Below are 17,623 nucleotides of genomic sequence, written 5' to 3'. Positions count from 1 at the left end.
CTGAAGGCCACCTCCGGGTCACCGGACCATGACTTCTCGACGGGGCCATCCGAGGTAGATGCTTGCTGCACCGAATGGCTCGGGAGCAGCGGGATGCAGCGGCCGGGCTGCCGAGGCCGAGCCTTCCTGCCCGCCTGGAGGCTGTTCTGGGCTCTCTCCCCTGCTCGGCTGTTTTCCCCCGGTTTGCTCGTTCCTCCGTTCTACCCGGCCCTTCCCACGGGTGCCTGGAGAGGGAGGATGGCGCCGTCCCTCCCCCGCGGGCTTGGGAGCACGTCGCAATTTCTTTCTAAGGGCTATTTGTGCAAGCGATGCCTTGTCCCTTCTCCTCCCCAGCCTCGGAGACGCGGACCCTCTCTGCTCAACGGGGCAAGCGCTGAACCGAGGAGCAGCGACGCCCGGAGATTTGGGGGGGACTTGGCTCCTCGCTGCCGCCGGGGCTCGTCCGGCGCACCCGGCTCTGCTCAGACTCCTCAGGGTCGTTCCTCTCCGCCACCCTTCGTGACGCCGGGGCACCGGGGGGATGATCCGTCACCGCTGCCGCACCTCGAGGCTCTCTGCTCGGCTGCTTTTTCTCTGGAAGCATGGAAATACGGATACACGCGCAAGCGACTGCCCTGCGACGCACCGTCAGCATCGTGCCGGGGCTTCAGCCTCTCCGGCCACCCCGGTGCCTCTTCCACCAGGCTCGTCTTGCGCTACGGGAACCTCCGAGGTAAAGGAATTGTTTTCTTTCATGGAAAGCCTTCATCCCATCGAGATGTGTTGGGAAACAAGTGCCCGGACAGCCTGTCGCCTCCTGCCGTCACCATGAACTGTGTCCACCGAGAGCTCCGAGAGGCTCCTGCCCTCCCAGCCAAAGGTTTCCAAAGCTGCACGCCAAGGCCAAGACCCCGTCTATGCACTCCCCCGCCTCCCTGTCCCTCTGTGTCCCCGTCGTGCCCCCGTGGCACACCACGGACCCCGAGGGCCTTTGCCCGCCCTGGCCTGGACGTGCAGGGCATCGGTGGGGGGCCGGGAGCCTGTCACATCCCCCCCCGGCAGTGCCATTGCATCCCCCCTGCTCAGGGTCCCCTGTCACCTATGCAAGTACCTCCGCCTCCCCTCCCGTGTCCCCTCCCGTGTCCCCGGTGTCCTGGGCTGGGGGAGGCTGGGGGGGAGGGGTGTCCGGTGGGACCCTCCCCCTGTCCCCATGGCACTTTCGGGGGCTGCTCCGACAATTTCCCCCCCGACCCCCATGGGTGCAGCACCCATGGGTGCCTGGCGGCTCCCCGGGGTAGTGCTGTGTTTGGGGGTGGGCTCAGCCCTTATGCCCCCCAGCTTCTTCCCCCCTTGCCCCTCAACTGGCCCCAGGAGGTGACAGGGACGCCGGGACAGGCTCTGTTAAAATAAAACCTTTATTTGTCTGGCGTGACACCGGGGTATAAATCCGTGCCCGGTGCTGGAGCAGGGGTTGGGAACGCGGCCGCCAGCCGAGCGAAGCCGTGACACCGTGGGCGCAATGGGGCGCGTGGTGGCAGGGTCCCCTCGGGGACCTCATGGCGATGGCACTGTCCTTGCAGCCCAAGGAGGGGCTGGGATCGAGCGTGGCTGGCGGTGGGGACATTCGGGGGTTGCTGTCACCCACCTCGCCCCCCTGGGGCTGTGTTGGGCTTTCGGTGGCCTGGTCACCCCCTCCTGGTTGTCGCAGTGTCCCTGTCCCCTCAGGGTCACCGCCAGGGAGGGGAGGAGTGGGGCACAGAGTCCAGCACATGTGGTGGCACTACGGGACACGGAGGGGGTCCCCTACCCCCTGGGGTCCCCCAACCAGCCCTGCTGTCACCGCGGCCAGGCAAGCGGTGTCCCCAGGCTGTCCCCGCACAGGGAGCAGGGTGTCTCCGGCGCAGGAGGGTGCCCACCCCATGGAGGACCACGTTGTCCTCCACAGGGGGACACGGTGTCCCTCCCACCGGGACCACGGGGACCTCACAGGCTCTTGCATCGAACGTGCACGAAGAGCGTGGCGGGGGACAGGGACGCCCCGTCCTTGGAGAGCAGATGGATGTGGCGATACCCTGGGGACAGAGACGGGGGCTGAGCAGGTGACAGGGGACAGTCCCCGGGGGCAGCGGGGTGGCCACACACCCACCTTCCCTCATGCTGGCCAGGGGCAGGGTGAACTGGCCCACGAAGTCGTTGCAGGAGGTGCTGTCGTAGTCCTCCACCACGAAGCGCACCAGGGCCAGCTCGGGCGCCCGCAGCTGGAAGCTCAGCGTCTCCTCCCAGCGCGGGTTGAAGCCTACGGCACCGGGACGGGAGGTGGGCACAGCCACCGGGGCCACCGAGGCCACCGGGATCACCTGCCACCCGCGAGCCAGGGGCCGGCTTGACCCACCGGTGCGCTCGCCCCTGCCCCAGTTTAGCTGCCGTGCTGCACTGGGGTGTGCGGGACTGGGGCAGACTCGGGGAGTGGGGGTCACACTGGAGCTGGGCTGGGCTATACTGGGGGAATGGGGGTGACACGGGGGCTGAGCTGGACTACACTGGGAGAATGGGGGTCATACTGGAGCTGAGCTGGGCTATACTGGGGGAATGGGGGTTATACTGGGGCCATGATGGCGTATACTGGGGAAACAGGTGTCATACTGGGGCCAGACTGGGCTATACTGGGAGAATGGGGACCATACTAGGGCCAGGCTTGTCTATACTGGAGGAATGGGGGTGACACTGGGGCCGCGATGGCGTATACTGGGGAAACAGGGGTCATACTGGGGCTATGCTGGGGGAATGGGGGTCATACTGGGCCAAGCTCATTTGTACCAGGGGAACGGGGGTGACACTGGGGCTGAGCTGGACTGTACTGGGGGAAAGGGGGTCATACTGGGGCGGGGCTGGGCCATACTGGCGTAATGGGGGTCATACTGGGGCCATGGTGGGGTATACTGGGGGAATGGGGACCATACTAGGGCCAGGCTTGTCTCTACCGGGGGAATGGGGGTGACACGGGGGCTGGGCTGTGCTGTGCTGGGGGAATGGGGGTTATACTGGGACAGTGATGGGGGTATACTGGGGCAATGGGGGTCATATTGGGGCTGTGATGGTCTATACTGGGGAAACAGGGATCATACCGGGACTGGGCTATGCAGGGGGAATGGGGGCCATACTGGGGCCGTGGTGGGGTACACTGGGGGAATGGGGGTCATACTGGGGCCGTGGTGGGGTATAACTGGGGGAACAGGGGTCACACTGGGCTTGGGCTGGGTATACTGGAGGGCAGGAGGGAGCAGCGGGGGGGGACAACTGGGACACGCTGGGGACCTGCCACTGGTTGGGATCGTGCCGTGCTGGGGACGGGGCACTGCGGGACTGGGGTGCACTGGGGGGACTGGGATGTCCTGGGCACCGGCCCAATGGGGGGAGCAGCGGGTGCCTGGGGTAATGGGTGCCCGAGGGCTCTGCCACCCCCAGGGATCAGGGTGCCCTGAGGTGTCCCTGGGGACCAAGTGCCCTGGGCTGTCCCCAGGGATCAGGGTGCCCTGGGGTGCCCCTGAGGACCAGGTGTCCCAGGGTGTCCCATGGGATTGGGTGCCCTGGGGTGTCCCTGAGGACCAGGTGCCCCGGGGTGTCCCTGGGGATCAGGGTGTCCCTGGGGTGTCCCTGGCGACCAGGGTGCCCTGAGGCATCTTGGGGATCAGGTTGTCCTGGGGTGTCCCCAGGGACTGGGTGCCCTGGCGTGTCCCTGAGGTCCAAGTGTCCTGGGGTGTCCCCAGGGATCAGATGTCCTGGGTTGTCCCTGAGGACCAGGTGCCCCGGGGTGTCCCCGGGGATCAGGGTGTCCTGGGGTGCCCCTGGGGACCAGGTGTCCTGGGGTGTCCCCAGGGATCAGGGTGTCCCCAGGGATCAGGGTGCCTTGGGCTGTCCCTGGGGACCAGGGTGCCCCGAGGCATCTTGAGGATCAGGTTGTCCTGGGGTGTCCCCAGGGATTGGGTGCCCCGTGCCACCCCTGGGCATCAGGGTGCCTGAGTTGCCCCTGGGGACCAGGTGTCCTGGGGTACCCTGAGGACCAGGTGTCCTGGGCTGTCCCCTGGGCATCAAGGTGCCCTGGCGTGCCCCTGAGGTCCAGGTGTCCTGCAGTGTCCCTGGAGATCAGGTGTCCTGGGGTGTCCCCAGGGATCAGGGTGCCCTGGGGTGGCCCTGAGGACCAGGTGTCCCGGGGTGTCGCCAGGGATTGGGTGCCCTGGGGTGTCCCTGAGGACCAGGATGCCCTGAGGCATCTTGGGGATCAGGTTGTCCTGGGGTGTCCCAAGGGACTGGGTGCCCTGGGGTGTCCCTGAGGTCCAGGTGTCCTGGGGTGTTGCCAGGGATTGCATGTCCTGGGGTGCCCCTGGGGATCAGGTGTCCCGGGGTGTCCCCGGGGACCGGTGGCCGGGCAGTGGTGGCCCTGGGGGCGCTCACCATTGTTGAGCTTGTGGTGGGTCTGCTGCTTGCTGCAGTCGGCTGGGACGCCGTGGATCTCCACCCGCACGAAGGGGTCCACGATGGAGCTCCCCTTCTCCCGGTTCAGCTTGGGCAGCTGCTGCGCCGTGATCACCTGGGGACAGAGGGTGCTGGGGGCCGGTGGCACGGGGCACCGCGGGGTGGCGGGACCCAGGAGAAGGGATGTAGGTGGCACATGGCTGGGTGTGGGGACAGGGTTGGTGTCCCCAGGAGAAGGGACGTAGGTGGCACATGGCTGGGTGCAGGGACAGGGTTGGTGTCCCCAGGAGAAAGGACGTGGGTGGCACACGGCTGGGCTTGGGGACAGGGTTGGTGTCCCCAGGAGAAGGAAGGTAGGTGGCACATGGCTGGGTGTGGGGACAGGGTTGGTGTCCCCAGGAGAAGGAATGTGGGTGGCACATGGCTGGGTGTGGGAATGGGGTGGGGAGGAGGGAGGTGGTTGGTGCCACCCAGGAGAAGGGACACGGGTAGCACAGGGCTGGGCGCAGGGACAGAATTGGTACCACCCAGGAGAAGGGACGTGGGTGGCACGTGGCTGGCTGCAGGGTCAAGGTTGATGTCCCCAGGAGAAGGGACATGGGTGGCATTTGCCCAGGCGTGGGAATGAGGTCAGTGTCACCCAGGAGCGGGGACATGGCTGGTGCCCAAACAGATGTGAGGACAAGGGTCAGCGTCCCAGGAGAAGAGCGGTTGGTGGCACCCGGGTGGGTGTGGGGTCGGTGGCACGAAGGAGAAGGTGTGTAAAGTGGCACCTGGCTGGACACGGGGTTGGTGGCACCCAGAACGGATGCGCGTGGGCCCTGGCTGAATGTGGGGTTGGTGTCACCCAGAAGGGACATGGGTGGCACCTGCTTGGGCGTGGGCTTGGTGGCACCTGGGAAAAGGGAGGCAGGTGGCGCCTGGCCAGGCATGGGAACGCCAGGGGTGTCACCCAGCAGGGATGTGGGTGTCACCCCCTGGGGCAGGGGGAGCGGGGTGCCCTCACCCTGACGTGCAGGGCCAGGCGGCGGGGGCCCTCTCCGGGGGGGCTGCGCAGGCAGGGGGGCTTCAGCACGTAACCGCAGCGCCCGTTGCCCAGGAAGCGCCCCGCGTTCAGGTCCATCTCGTAGCCCGGCGTCTGGAAGTTGAGGGCCACTGAGGGGACAGGGGGACGGGGTGTCAGGCTGGGTGATGGCTCTGGGGTGGGGGGGTGCCAGGTCATGGGGGTGTCTCCCGGGGGGGTGGGGGGGGGGCGGGGGGGGTCTCACCCAGCTGGCAGCCGGCGTTCCACATCTCCTGGGGGTTGTAGTTGGAGGAGTTCATCTTCAGCCCCAGCGGGTAGACGCGGCTGAGCTGCCGGGCGTTGTACCGGACCAGCGCCGGGCCTGAGGGGGGCGGGGGGGGAGATGGGTGAGAGGGACCCCTGCACCCATGGGTGCCACTGCGGGGCCCTGCCGGGGGGGGTGACGTGTCCTGCCTGCCCCCAGGAGCCTGGGGATGCGGATGGAGCCTGCCCGGCTGGGTGGACCCAGAGCCTGAAACCAGACCCTGGGGGGTCAGACCCCAACCCTGGACCTTGACCTTGGATCCCTGACCCCAGACCCTGGCCCCAGACCTCAGACCCTGGATGCTGACCCAGATCTTAATCCAGACCCTGGACCCCAGACCGTGATGCTGGATCCTGACCTTGACTTTAGACCCCAGACCCTGACACCGGACCCCAGACCCTGATCCTGGACCTTGACCATGGACCTCAAACTCCAGACCCAAACCCCAGACCTTAATCCTAGCCCTGGACCCCGGACCCCGACCCTGATCCCAGCCCTTGGCCCTAGACCCCAGCCCTTGGCCCTGGACCCCAGCCCCTGGCCTCAGATCCTGACCCTGGACCCTGCACCCAAACCCCCGATCTCGACCCCAGATCCCAGACCTCAGTGCCTGGACCCTGACCCAGATCTTAATGCCAGCCCCAGACCCCAGACCTGACCCTGGACCCAGGTGGCACATCCCCAAACCCTGATCCCAGACCTTTACACCAGATCCTGATCCTGGACCTGTGACCCTCACCCTGCCCTCTGGCCCCGTGACCCTCACCCTGCCCTCTGGCCCCAGACCCTGATACCGGCCCCCAGTCCCACCAGACCAGAGCAGCCCAGGTGGGGCCAGCATGTCCCCGACCATCACCCATGGAGCCACCTCGGTGGCAGAGCCCACCAGCCTCAGGCCCATCCTAGGACAAGTCCCCCTTGTCCCCATCCCATTGCCCTCACCCGCCTCCTTGATGAGCTTCCGAGCCTTCCTCTCGCTGAAGGAGGACATCTCGCAGGGCCGGGGGTGACGCAGGGCGTGGGCCAGGCCAGGGAAGGGGACAGCCTGGCAGTACACGACCACGGCCGACAGCTCTGGGGCCACCTGTGACGCGTCCTTGGCCTGCAGGAGCCACCATGGTGTCAGGGCCATCCCGGCTCTGGTGGTCACCCACCTGCCTGAGGATCTCCAGAGCCCCCTACCCTGCTAGTACTGAGACCCCCAAGGCCATGGAGACCCCCAAAGTGATGGAGAACCTGAGGCAATGGAGTGATGGACCCTGAGATGATGGAGAACTCAAGCAGTTTGAGACTCTGAGGTCATGAAGAACCCAAAGTGATGGACAACCCAAGATGTTAGAGACCTCGAGGTGATGGAGGCCCTGAAGTGATGGACAACTCAAGATGGTGGAGAACTGAAGGTGACAGAGACCTCAAGGTGATGGAGACCCTGAGGTGGAGAACTGAGGCAATGGAGAACACCCCCCGAGGCAATGGACACCCTGAGGGGTCACCCTGGAGGTGATGGAGACCCAAGGTCATAGAGTTCCCAAGGCAATGGAGACCCCAGAAATGGAGCACCCAGCCCAAGAGGGGAAGAGGGAGGCACAGTCAAGGAGTCCCCAAGCTCAGTCCCCTCTGCTGGGCAGTGACAACCGCTCACCACCTCCACGGTACCTGACCCGTCAGCTCCATCACACAACCCACCTGCAGAGGTTTGATCTCCTGCAGCGACTGCAGCGACTGGAAGAGGAGAGAGCAGGGCTGCATCAGGGGGTACTGGCAGCAGTCACCTGCCCCAGGCCCCACAGTGGTCCTGTGGCACTGCTGGTATGCTGTGGTCCTCTGGGACCACCAGGACACCATGGTCCTCCAGCGCCACCAGGATGCCGTGGTCCCCCAGCAACATCAGGATGCTGTGGTCCTCCAGCACCACCAGGATGCCATGGTCCTCCAGGATCATCAGCACACCATGGTCCCCCAGCATCATCAGGACACCGTGGTCCCCCAGCACCACCAGGACACCGTGGTGACCCGGTACCATAGCCCTGGGAGAGCCCTTTACCCGCCGGTTGCTTCTCTCCTGCAGCTTCTCCTCCTCTTCTTCTTCCTCCTCCTCCTCCTCTTCCTCCTCCTCATGGTCCAGAAGGGAGGTGACACCCTGGGGCTCGTGCCACGGCTCTGGCAGCTTCTTGCCCTTCACCAGGACCTTCCCCTTCAGCTGCTGCGGGAAGAAGGGCCAAGCTCAGGGCTCAGAGGGGACATGGGGACACTGTGGTGGGCGGGAGGGTGGCCTTACCTCTGGGGACGGGAGGTCGTGGGGGTCCTGCCCCTCCAGCGGCTGCGTCAGCAGCATGTCCCCCAGGATGGCCTTCATGTGCCGGGCCATGGTGGTCTGCTGCTCCAGCCCACAGTGGTTCTCCAGGGACAGGATGACGGGGTAGGGCGATTGCTAGGGAAGGGACGGTCAGTGCTCGGCACCCGGCGCCCAGCTCCCGTCCCAGGGCTGCCGGCGCCCGGCTCACCTTGAAGGCGTAGTCGCGGATGCTCTCGATGACATCGCGGAAGAGGATTTTGGAGGTGAGCGTGTGGCCATGGTAGACGATGGGTTCCCCGTCGGAGCCCTCCCAGCAGTCCAGCTCCACGCAGCGGCATCCCGCCATCAGCGCCCTGCCACCGCACCGTCATCGGATGGGTCCCCGCGCTGCCCCGGCACCCTCGAACCACGGGACCATCCAGGCATGGAGCATCTGAGCAGGGGCACCCACCTGACGTAGGCTTCAGTGCTGCTGGTGCCACCGATCTGGTTGCGGGTCAGGTAGGTGTTGTGGGAGGAGGAGATGAAGTAGTGGCACAGGGGCTGGCTCATGTCCTGGTGCACCTTGGTGTGCTCCTGGTTGAGGATGTCACCGGCGGCCGAGAGGAGGTACATCATGAAGCCGTCCAGCATCATCAGGTCCTGCTGCCTGGCTGCGGGACACGGCGGTGGGGTGTCGCAGAGGGCTGGCATTCTGCTGGTGGGGTGCCACCCCGGGGACTGTCCCCACCTGGATGTCCCCTGTCCCATGTTCACCCCAGACCCGGCACTGCAGCACCGGGGGGACATGTAAGTTCCCCTGAGCGTCCCATCACCATCCTGATGTCGTTCATCCTGCCAGTGCCACATTCACCCTGGACCTGGCATGGTGGCACCCATGAGATGTGGAGGTTCCCTGTCCCCCCCCGTGATGTTCTCTGTCCTCATAGTGCCGTGTTCACCCCAGACCTGGCACTGTGGCACCCAGGGGATGTGGAGGTCCCCTTGGTGTCCCATCTCCACCCTGATGTGCCCTATCGTGCCAGTGCCACGTCTACCGTAAGGGTATTACTGTGATACCCAAGGGTCATGGAGGTCCTTCACCCCAACCGTGATGTCCCCTGTCCTCCTGGTGCTTTGTTCACCCTGGACCTGCCATAGTGGGACCCAAGGGACATGGAGGTCCCCCAGCAGTGTCACATGCATGTTAGGCCTGGCACTGCATCACCCAGGAGATGTGGAGGTCCACCTGCTGTCCCTCCCCACCTCCACGTCCCCTGTCCCCACAGTGCCGCATCCACCAGGGACCAGCAAGGCCACGCATTGGACCGCTGACACCCGGTGCCACCCCGGGGACGGGACACGGGGACACTCACCCAAGCCTTGGAGGACCCCATACTGGCTTGCAGGGGGTGACACCACCAAGCAGAGCCCCATCCCCACGCCATCCATGACCCACCTTGGCTGCGGCAGCGCCCATCCCACCATCCCACCATCCCACCACCACCACCCATGACCCGAGCTGGCCGTCCTCAGCCCTACCCTTCTCATTGAGCTCGTAGGTGCGGATGACGGCACGGGCCTGGCGCAGGCTGGCGTCCTCGCCCTGATCCCGTAGGAAATCCCGCAGCTCCTCGGCCGACAGGATGCGGTCCTCGCCTGAGTAACGCCCGAAAAGCTCCTCCAGCTCCGGCCGCCGCAGCAGCCGTCGGCAAAACTCCTCCAGCTCCCGGCCCTCCAGCCGCTCGTTGCCCGAGTGGTCGCACTCCTGACGGGACCACAGCCCAACCTCGGGGACCGTCCCCTGCCCGGGAGGTACGGCCACCCCCTGCCTCGTCCTGCCTGTCCCTGGGGGTTGGCAGCGTGTGTGATGAGTTTTGGGGGGGCTCAGACACTGGCATGAAGGCTTGGGGATGGGGTGTGCCCAGGGGGGGTGCTGGGGCATGTCCCCTCTGCCCCCGGACCCATAGCCCTCTGACCCTCCAGTCTGGGATGGAGCAGAGCGGAGCGCCGTGCCTCAGTTTCCCCAGGTGGAAAAGGGAGTTGGGAGATGCCCGTGGCGGGGGGGAATGTCACACCCTGGGGACCCACAGAGCAGGGGTGGGGGGACAGCCCACCCCACCCCACCCCACCATGAGCTCCTGTTCATGTTGAAACCCAACCATTGGTGGCGGACCCAGCCACTGGTGGTGGTGGGTGGCTTTGGCTGTGACGAGTTTGACAGTTCTCTGCGCTTGGGGAGGCAGAGGAGGAGCCAGTGTCCCCTCCCGGTGACAGCAGGTGCCGGAGCACGGGACGGGTACCTTGAAGAGCTTGTAGGCGTAGCCGTCATCCATGTCGATGTTGATCATCCTCAGCATGCTCTTCACCTCCCGGAAGGACATCTTGTTGTCCTTGTTCCTGTCTGCTCGCTGCAGGACCCCGTGGATCCAGCTACGCCAGGGTAAGGAAACCACCCGGCGTCACCCCCAACGGCCGTCCCCAACCCATCCCCAAGCCCCCGTAGCTCCGCCAAAGGATATTGGTCGAGCTTCTCCGGTTGACTCATGGCTTGCAGCCGCCCCATCAGCTTGGTGAGCCCTTGCACCCAGTGGCGGGCATCCTCCTCGCCCCGGGCGGCCAGGTCGAGGTTCTTGCGCTTGCCCTTGAAGACGAGGGTGAAGCAGTGCCGCGCCGGGAAGGCGGCACCGTGCTTGCGCAGCCCCTCCGACTGGTGGCCCTCACGCACCGCCTCGATGTGCATCACCGAGACTGCAGGGACACGGGCGGTGACAAGGCCACCCCGGGGGACGGAGGTGCTCCCTCGGCATTTTCCCCCACCCGTGAGCAACCTGCAAGACATCCTGGCTGCCGATGGGCACCCTACGTGTCCCCAGGGGCGCCCCAGGGGACCGGGGCTCTGCTCTTGTTGAAGCCACAGCCGGGCTTAACTCACTAATCCCAGGCGAGACAGGAGCCATGGCCGCTGTCGCCTGCGGGGACGGGGACGGGGACGGGGACAGGGACGCCGGCGGGCCATGGAGCTGTCTTGCAGCGCTGCCAGCTCTGGGCACCCGTCCCAGATGCGAGGGTGGAAAGAGATGGATAATGGCGGGGAGCGGGGACGGAGTCTGACCGGGATGGAGGAGGGACCTCGTGATGGTCCCGAGGGGGATGGGGAAGGGTGTGGGCTGAGGGGGCTCAGCCTGGGGTGCACTGGGGTGTAATGGGATGCGCTGGGTGGAATGGGAAGCACTGGAAGGCGCTGGGAGGCACTTGGGTGCAGTGGGTTGGGATCCGGGTCTCAGGTGGGGGGGATCTGGGTCTTGGGTGGGGGTCCAGGTCTCGGATGGTGGTCCATGTTCTGGACTGGGGTCCACATCTTGGGTCAGGGGCTGGGTCCCAGGCTGGGGGTGCAGATCCTGGGGTGGGATCTGGGTCCTGGGGTGGGGTCTGGGTCCTGGGTGGGGGGCTGGGTCCTTGGGTGGGGGTCCTGGTTCCAGGGTGGGGTCTGGGTCCTGGGGTGGGATCTGGGTCCTGGGGTGGGGTCTGGGTCCTGGGTAGGGGGCTGGGTCCTTGGGTGGGGGTCCTGGTTCCAGGGTGGGGTCTGGTTCCAGGGTGGGGTCTGGGTCCTGGGTTGGGATCTGGGTCCTGGGTGGGGGGCTGGGTGCTGGGTGAGGTTCAGGTCCCAGGTGGGGGTCCAGGGTGGGGTCTGGGTCCTGGGTGGGGGTCTGGGACCCAGGTGGGGTCCAGGTTCTGGGTGGGGGTCCAGGTCTTGGGTTGGGATCTGGGTCCTGGATTAGGGTTGGGGTCCCAGGTGGGGGTCCAGGTGAGGGTCTGGGTCCCAGGTTGGGGGCTGGGTCCTTGGGTGGGTATCAAGGTTCTAGGGTGGGTTTTGATCCCTGGGTGGGGGTCCGGGTGCCAGGTTGTGGGCTGGGTCCTGGGTTGGGATCTGGGTCCTGGGGTGGGGGGCTGGGTGCTGGGTGAGGTCCAGGTCCCAGGTGGGGGTCTGGGGGGAGGTCTGGGTCCAGGGTGGGGGGCTGGGTTGCACGTAGGGGTCTGGGTCCCGGGTTGGGATCTGGGTCCTGGGGTGGGGGCTGGGTGGGGGTCTGGGTCCCGGGTGGGGGTTTGGGTCCCGGCTCACTCCCAGGTCCCCATGGGCGGGTTCGGGGCACTGCCCACGTCCCAACCCCCCCCTGCAGCTCCGGGCCGTGCAGGACTGTGCCCCAGGGTCCCCAAGCCCCCGGGGGACCGTCCCCAGCGCTGGCACTCACAGCTCTGCCGGGAGCCAGCGTGCCTGAAGCCCCCCTCGGAGCAGACGGTGGCTCCGTCCTCCTGCAGGCGGAAGAGCCGCTCCCTGGGGCCCCCCCGGGACTTGATCTTCCAGAGCAGGGACCCCCGCAGCATCCGCTGGATGTCCTCGTCCTCCGTCAGGCCTGCGGGGCACAGCCCGTGGGCATCCTGAGCGGGTACTGGGGGGCACTGGGGGGTACTGGAGGCGCTGGGGCGTTACTGGGGGTACTGGGGAGGGCTTGGTGCACATCTGTATGCACAGCTGCACGTGTACACCCCATGGGATGGCACGGAATGGCATGGCATGGCATGGGGTGGCATGGAGTGTGACAGACAGGGCAGGATGGGACAGATGGGACAGGACAGACATGATGGGATGGAAAAGGATGGGACGGGATGGAACGGGATTGGACAGACATAATGGGACAGAATGGCACAGCACGGCGTGGGACAGGGTGGATGGGATGGGACAGGACAGGATGGGATGGACAGGAGAGGGGGATGGGATGGGATGGGATGGGACGGCACAGCATTGGCATGGGACAGGATAAAGGGATGGGACAGGACAGGATGGCATGGACAGGAAAGGGGGATGGGGTGGGATGGGATGGGGTGGGGTGGGGTGGGGTGGGGTGGGATGGCACAAAATTGGCATGGAACAGGATGAAGGCATGGGATAGGACAGGATGGCATGGACAGGAGAGGGGGATGGGGTGGGATGGGATGGGATGGGATGGGATGGGATGGGATGGCACAGCACAGCATTGGCATGGAACAGGATGAAGGCATGGGATAGGACAGGATGGCATGGACAGGAGAGGGGGATGGGATGGGATGGGGTGGGATGGGACGGGACAGTGCAGACAGTACGTGATGGGACAAGATGGGACAGGTAGGATGGGACAGGACAGAGTAGGAGGGACAGGATGGGATGGGACATAGTGGATGGGACAAACATGGCAGGACAGGAGGGGATAGGATGGGAGAGACCTGATGGGATGAAGTGGGACGGGATGGGATACCATGGGATGGGGCAGGACAGGACACGGCAGACAGGGCAGGATGGGACATGACGGGACAGATGGGATGAAACAGGACGGATGGGATGGGACCAGATGGGATGGGACAGAGCAGACGGGATGGGACAGGACAGGGTGAGACATGATGGGACAGGACAGACAGGATGGGACAGGACGCAATGTGATGGGACAGGACGGGATGGGACAGGGCAGATGGGAGGGGACAGACAGGACAAGCCACTGCCGTCTCACGCCCTTGGGGCACTGTGGGGCCAGGCGGGGGGGCCAGGGCAGGCGGCGGTGGCAGAGCCCCGCTCACACGGCAGAGCTCAGCTCCTAAATCCCAGCAAAGCCGCCTGGATCCCGCGTGGGGAGCGCCGGGACGGTGCTGGCAGCGGAGCTCAGGCCGGGCACGCTGACGGGGTGGCCTCGGGGGACTCGCGGGCCCACGCCCGGGCTCACGGCGGGCCAGGACTTTTCCGTCTATTCTCCAAAAAACAGCTATTTCCTCCCTTTTTGTTTTGGCAGCCGCTCCTTGAGCGCAGCCCCAGCGCCCGTGTCCCTGTTCCGGCTGGAGAACGCGGCTCCGGGCTGGGAAACGGCAGGTTTGGGGCCGAGCAGGGACATCCCGAGCTGGCCACGGCCTTGGGGACATGGCCACCGGCTCCCACCACCCCCTGTGCTGTCACAGCCTGCCCACGGTGCAGAGTCGAGGACACCTTCACGGCAGATATGGACCCACGGAGGCATGGATGAACATGGATATATGGATACATGGATACGGGCACACGGGTACACAGATGGACGGACACACGGATGGTTGGACACATGGACAAGTGTATGGATGCATGGACGCCCGGACACATGGACACAGGGCCGCATGGACGTGTGGATGCACTGACACCTGGGCACATGGATGCATGGATATACAGATGCGGGGATGCATGGATACACGGATACAGGGATGCACTGATGCAAAGACACACGGGCATGCAGATGGGTGGATGCACAAACTTATGGATGCACGGACACACGGATGCGCCGATGCACAGGTACAAGGATATACGAACGCAGAGATGCAGGGATGTGTGGATGCATAGACACAGGGATGCAAGGATGGATGCGCAGACATACGGACGTACCGATGCATGGACACAGGGATGCGTGGATATCCAGATAGAGGGATGTATGGAGACACGGACACATGGTTGTACAGATGCAGGGATGTATGGATACATGGATGCACTGATGCAGGGACACACGGGCACATGGATACAGAAGCATATGGATGCATGGACGCAGGGACATACAGATGCATCGAGAGGCACATGGGTGCAGGGACACATGGACATACGGACACAGGGATGCACCAACACAGAGGCACATGGCTGCACGGACGTAGGGATGCAGGGGTGTACGGATGCACAGACACACAGATGCAAGGACGGACGGATGCATGGGCATGTGGATGCACTGACGCACAAACACATGGACGCACGGATAGGCGGGTGGAGGGATGCACGGATGCATGGACACGCAGATGCAGGGACGGGTGGATGCACTGATGCAAGGACACACAGACCCATGGATGCACAGACACAGGGACGCACAGACACAGGGACACACGGAGCTGCAGCAGACACACGGCCGCTCCAAGCCGTGCAGCTCCGGGCACACGCTGGACGCCCAAAGCCACGTGGGGGCCAGTGCAGCGACTGGACCAAAGCCCTCCCTCCGTGGCCCAGGGCCAGCCCCCGCCCTGCCCACTCTGCCCACGCAGGATCGGGCCCGGCCTCCCCGGCTGGCACACCCTGACCTTCCCGGGCCCCGAGCTGCCATGGGGACGGTGGGGCCCCGAGCCCACAGCGCTGCGTGTGGGGAAACTGAGGCAAGGTATCAGGTGAGGGTCCCAGGGAGCTGGAGCTGGAGCTGAGCCTTGGGGACAATAAATACCCGGAGCGGGAGGGCTCCTGTCACCCGTGGTGTGGCCGAACCCTGACCCCGCTGCTGCCCAACATCTGGGGCTATATATAGCTATTCTGGGGCTACCTTGGGGAGCCCTCCCAGTCACGGGGACCCTTCCCCGCTGTGGGGGACCCCATCCACTTTGGGGACACTCCCTGCCATGGGGACCCTCCTGGCCACGGAGACCCATCCACCTTGGGGACATTCCTTGGCATGGGGACCCCCTCCCCACGGTGAGGACCTCACCCAACCATGGGAACAATTTCCTGCATGGGGACCCTGGCTATCTCGGGGACCCCTCCTTGCCATGGGGGACCCATTTCTTCCACGGGGAACCCCATCTACCTCGGGGACGCTCCCTGCCATGGGGACCCTCCTGGCCATGGGGACCTCACCCAACCACGGGGACAGTTTCCCGCATGGGGACCACAGCTATCTGGGGGACGCTCCCTGCCATGGGGGACCCCATCCACTTGGGGGACCCTTCCCTGCCATGGGGGACCCCATTAACCTCAGGGACACTCCTGGCCATGGCGGGGGGAGAAGGGGGGGAGCCGCACCCAACCGTGGGGACACATTCCTGCCTGGGGACTTTGGCAATCTTGGGGGACGCCTCCCAGCCACAGGGACCCAGCCCTGCCATGGGGGTCCCCATCCGCTTCGGGGACCCTCCCAGCCACGGACATCCCTCCCGGGACCCCCCTGGCACAGCCCCCCCGGAGTCCGGTCCCCCCCCCCCGCTCCCGCCCCGTCGGGTCCCCTGCCTCCCCCCCCAACACCCCCCCCCCCTCCGGCGGGACCGGCCCCGGGACTCACCCATTTTCTTCAAGGCTCTGCCGGGCCGGCGGGGGCCACCGGAGCCGTCCGGCGGCGAGCGGGGCTGCTCGGCGGCGCGACGAGCCTTCCTGCCGCAGATCATGGTGGGGGGGCCGGTTCTCCGGTACCCCCAGTATCCCCGGTGTTCCTGGTACCCCCGGTGCCCCCGATCCCGGCGGTGCCCCTGGTGTCCCCGGCCGGTGCAGCGGGGCTGGGCGGCGGCGGCGGCGGCGGCCGGGGCTGGGGCTGGGCTGGGGCTGGGCGGCCCCGCCGGGACCGGGGCCGGGCGCGGGGAGGTACCGGGAGGAGCCACATTTCAGCCTCGGCGGTGTTAACCGTTTGTGCCGGCCCGGAACGAGCGGCGGCTGCCGGTGCCGGTGTGCGCCGGGATGGGTCGGCGCCGGGGTCCGGTCTGCACCGGGATGGGTCGGCGCCGGGGTCCGGTCTGCACCGGGGGTCGTTCTGCACCGGGATGGGTCGGCACCGGGGCCTGGTCTGCACCGGGATGGGTCGGCACCGGGGTCCGGTCTGCACCGGGGGTCGTTCTGCACCGGGATGGGTCGGCACCGGGGTCCGGTCTGCACCGGGATGGGTCGGCACCGGGGTCCGGTCTGCACCGGGGGGTCCTTCTGCACCGGTAAACGGCATGGGGGGGGCGGGGGGGGGTCGTGTCTCGCTCTAAAGCGGGTATAACCCGAAGGGCCGGTCCGTCTCGGAACAAACCGGGGGTCCCCACCTCCCCCCGGGGGTCCGCCTGCACCGGGGACCAGCCATGGGGACACCCCGGTCTCTGCTCAGGGGACACGGCTGCCCGCTGGTGGTGCCACCCTGGTACCGCCAGCGGGGACCCCCTCCACCAGCCTGGGGACGGGGTGCCCAGGGGATCCCCTCCGCCGTCACACCTGGGGACAGTGGGGACCCGTGGGCCACCCCTCTGCCATCACAGCTGGGGACAGTAGGGACCCATGGGACCATCTCCACCAGCGTGGGGACACTGGGGACCCATGGGACCCCCTCCATCCTGCAAATCCCTGCAGTTTTACACCCCCCACACACCTTTCCCACAGCCTGTGGGCAGCTGGGGAGGGGACGGGTGAGTGACCCCCCTGTCCCCACCATGGGGACCCCATCCCCGCAGCCCAGATGGGGCGAGGGGTGACGGAGCAGAGGCAGAACCAGGCGTTAATTTCAAGCCCGTAGCTGGGCACAGGGCCGCATCCTTCCCACAAGGGGTAATTTTCCACCGCCCAACATCTTGCAAAAACCCGCGGCGCCCGCGGGGACACGGAGGCCACCCTCTGTGGGGACCGGGGGGACCAGGAGCCGCAGGACGGGGAGAGGAAACCGCCACGGCAGGCGGTGACTTTCCCCGGGGCTGGGACGACGGCGGCGCTGCCCATGGCTGCGAGACCCAGCGTGGGACGGCGGAGCGCCCGGGGGTGACGGCAGGGCAGCTGGGGGCAATGTTGAGGCAACATCTGGACACCCCGGGTGAT

General features: G+C 66.1%; 1 protein-coding gene across 1 annotated transcript; it reads right to left on the bottom strand.

The window, feature by feature from the left end:
- Nucleotides 1-1,376: 1,376 nt before the first annotated feature.
- On the bottom strand, nt 1,377-16,585 carry PLCD3 (phospholipase C delta 3). Its single transcript, XM_074561582.1, is given in 18 exon segments — nt 1,377-2,051; nt 2,126-2,275; nt 4,432-4,567; nt 5,459-5,607; nt 5,721-5,837; nt 6,723-6,882; nt 7,467-7,502; nt 7,825-7,983; nt 8,059-8,211; nt 8,285-8,429; nt 8,528-8,729; nt 9,598-9,823; nt 10,359-10,488; nt 10,578-10,806; nt 12,309-12,470; nt 16,128-16,273; nt 16,275-16,354; nt 16,356-16,585. Coding segments are annotated over 18 exon segments (2,556 nt in total). The 5' UTR covers nt 16,443-16,585; the 3' UTR covers nt 1,377-1,962.
- Nucleotides 16,586-17,623: the final 1,038 nt, after the last annotated feature.

Source organism: Larus michahellis, chromosome 18, assembly GCF_964199755.1.
Source record: "Larus michahellis chromosome 18, bLarMic1.1, whole genome shotgun sequence".
NCBI classification, from domain to species: domain Eukaryota; kingdom Metazoa; phylum Chordata; class Aves; order Charadriiformes; family Laridae; genus Larus; species Larus michahellis.
The sequence above is the reverse complement of the archived record's forward strand: the minus strand, read 5'-3'. Positions and strand labels throughout refer to the sequence as shown.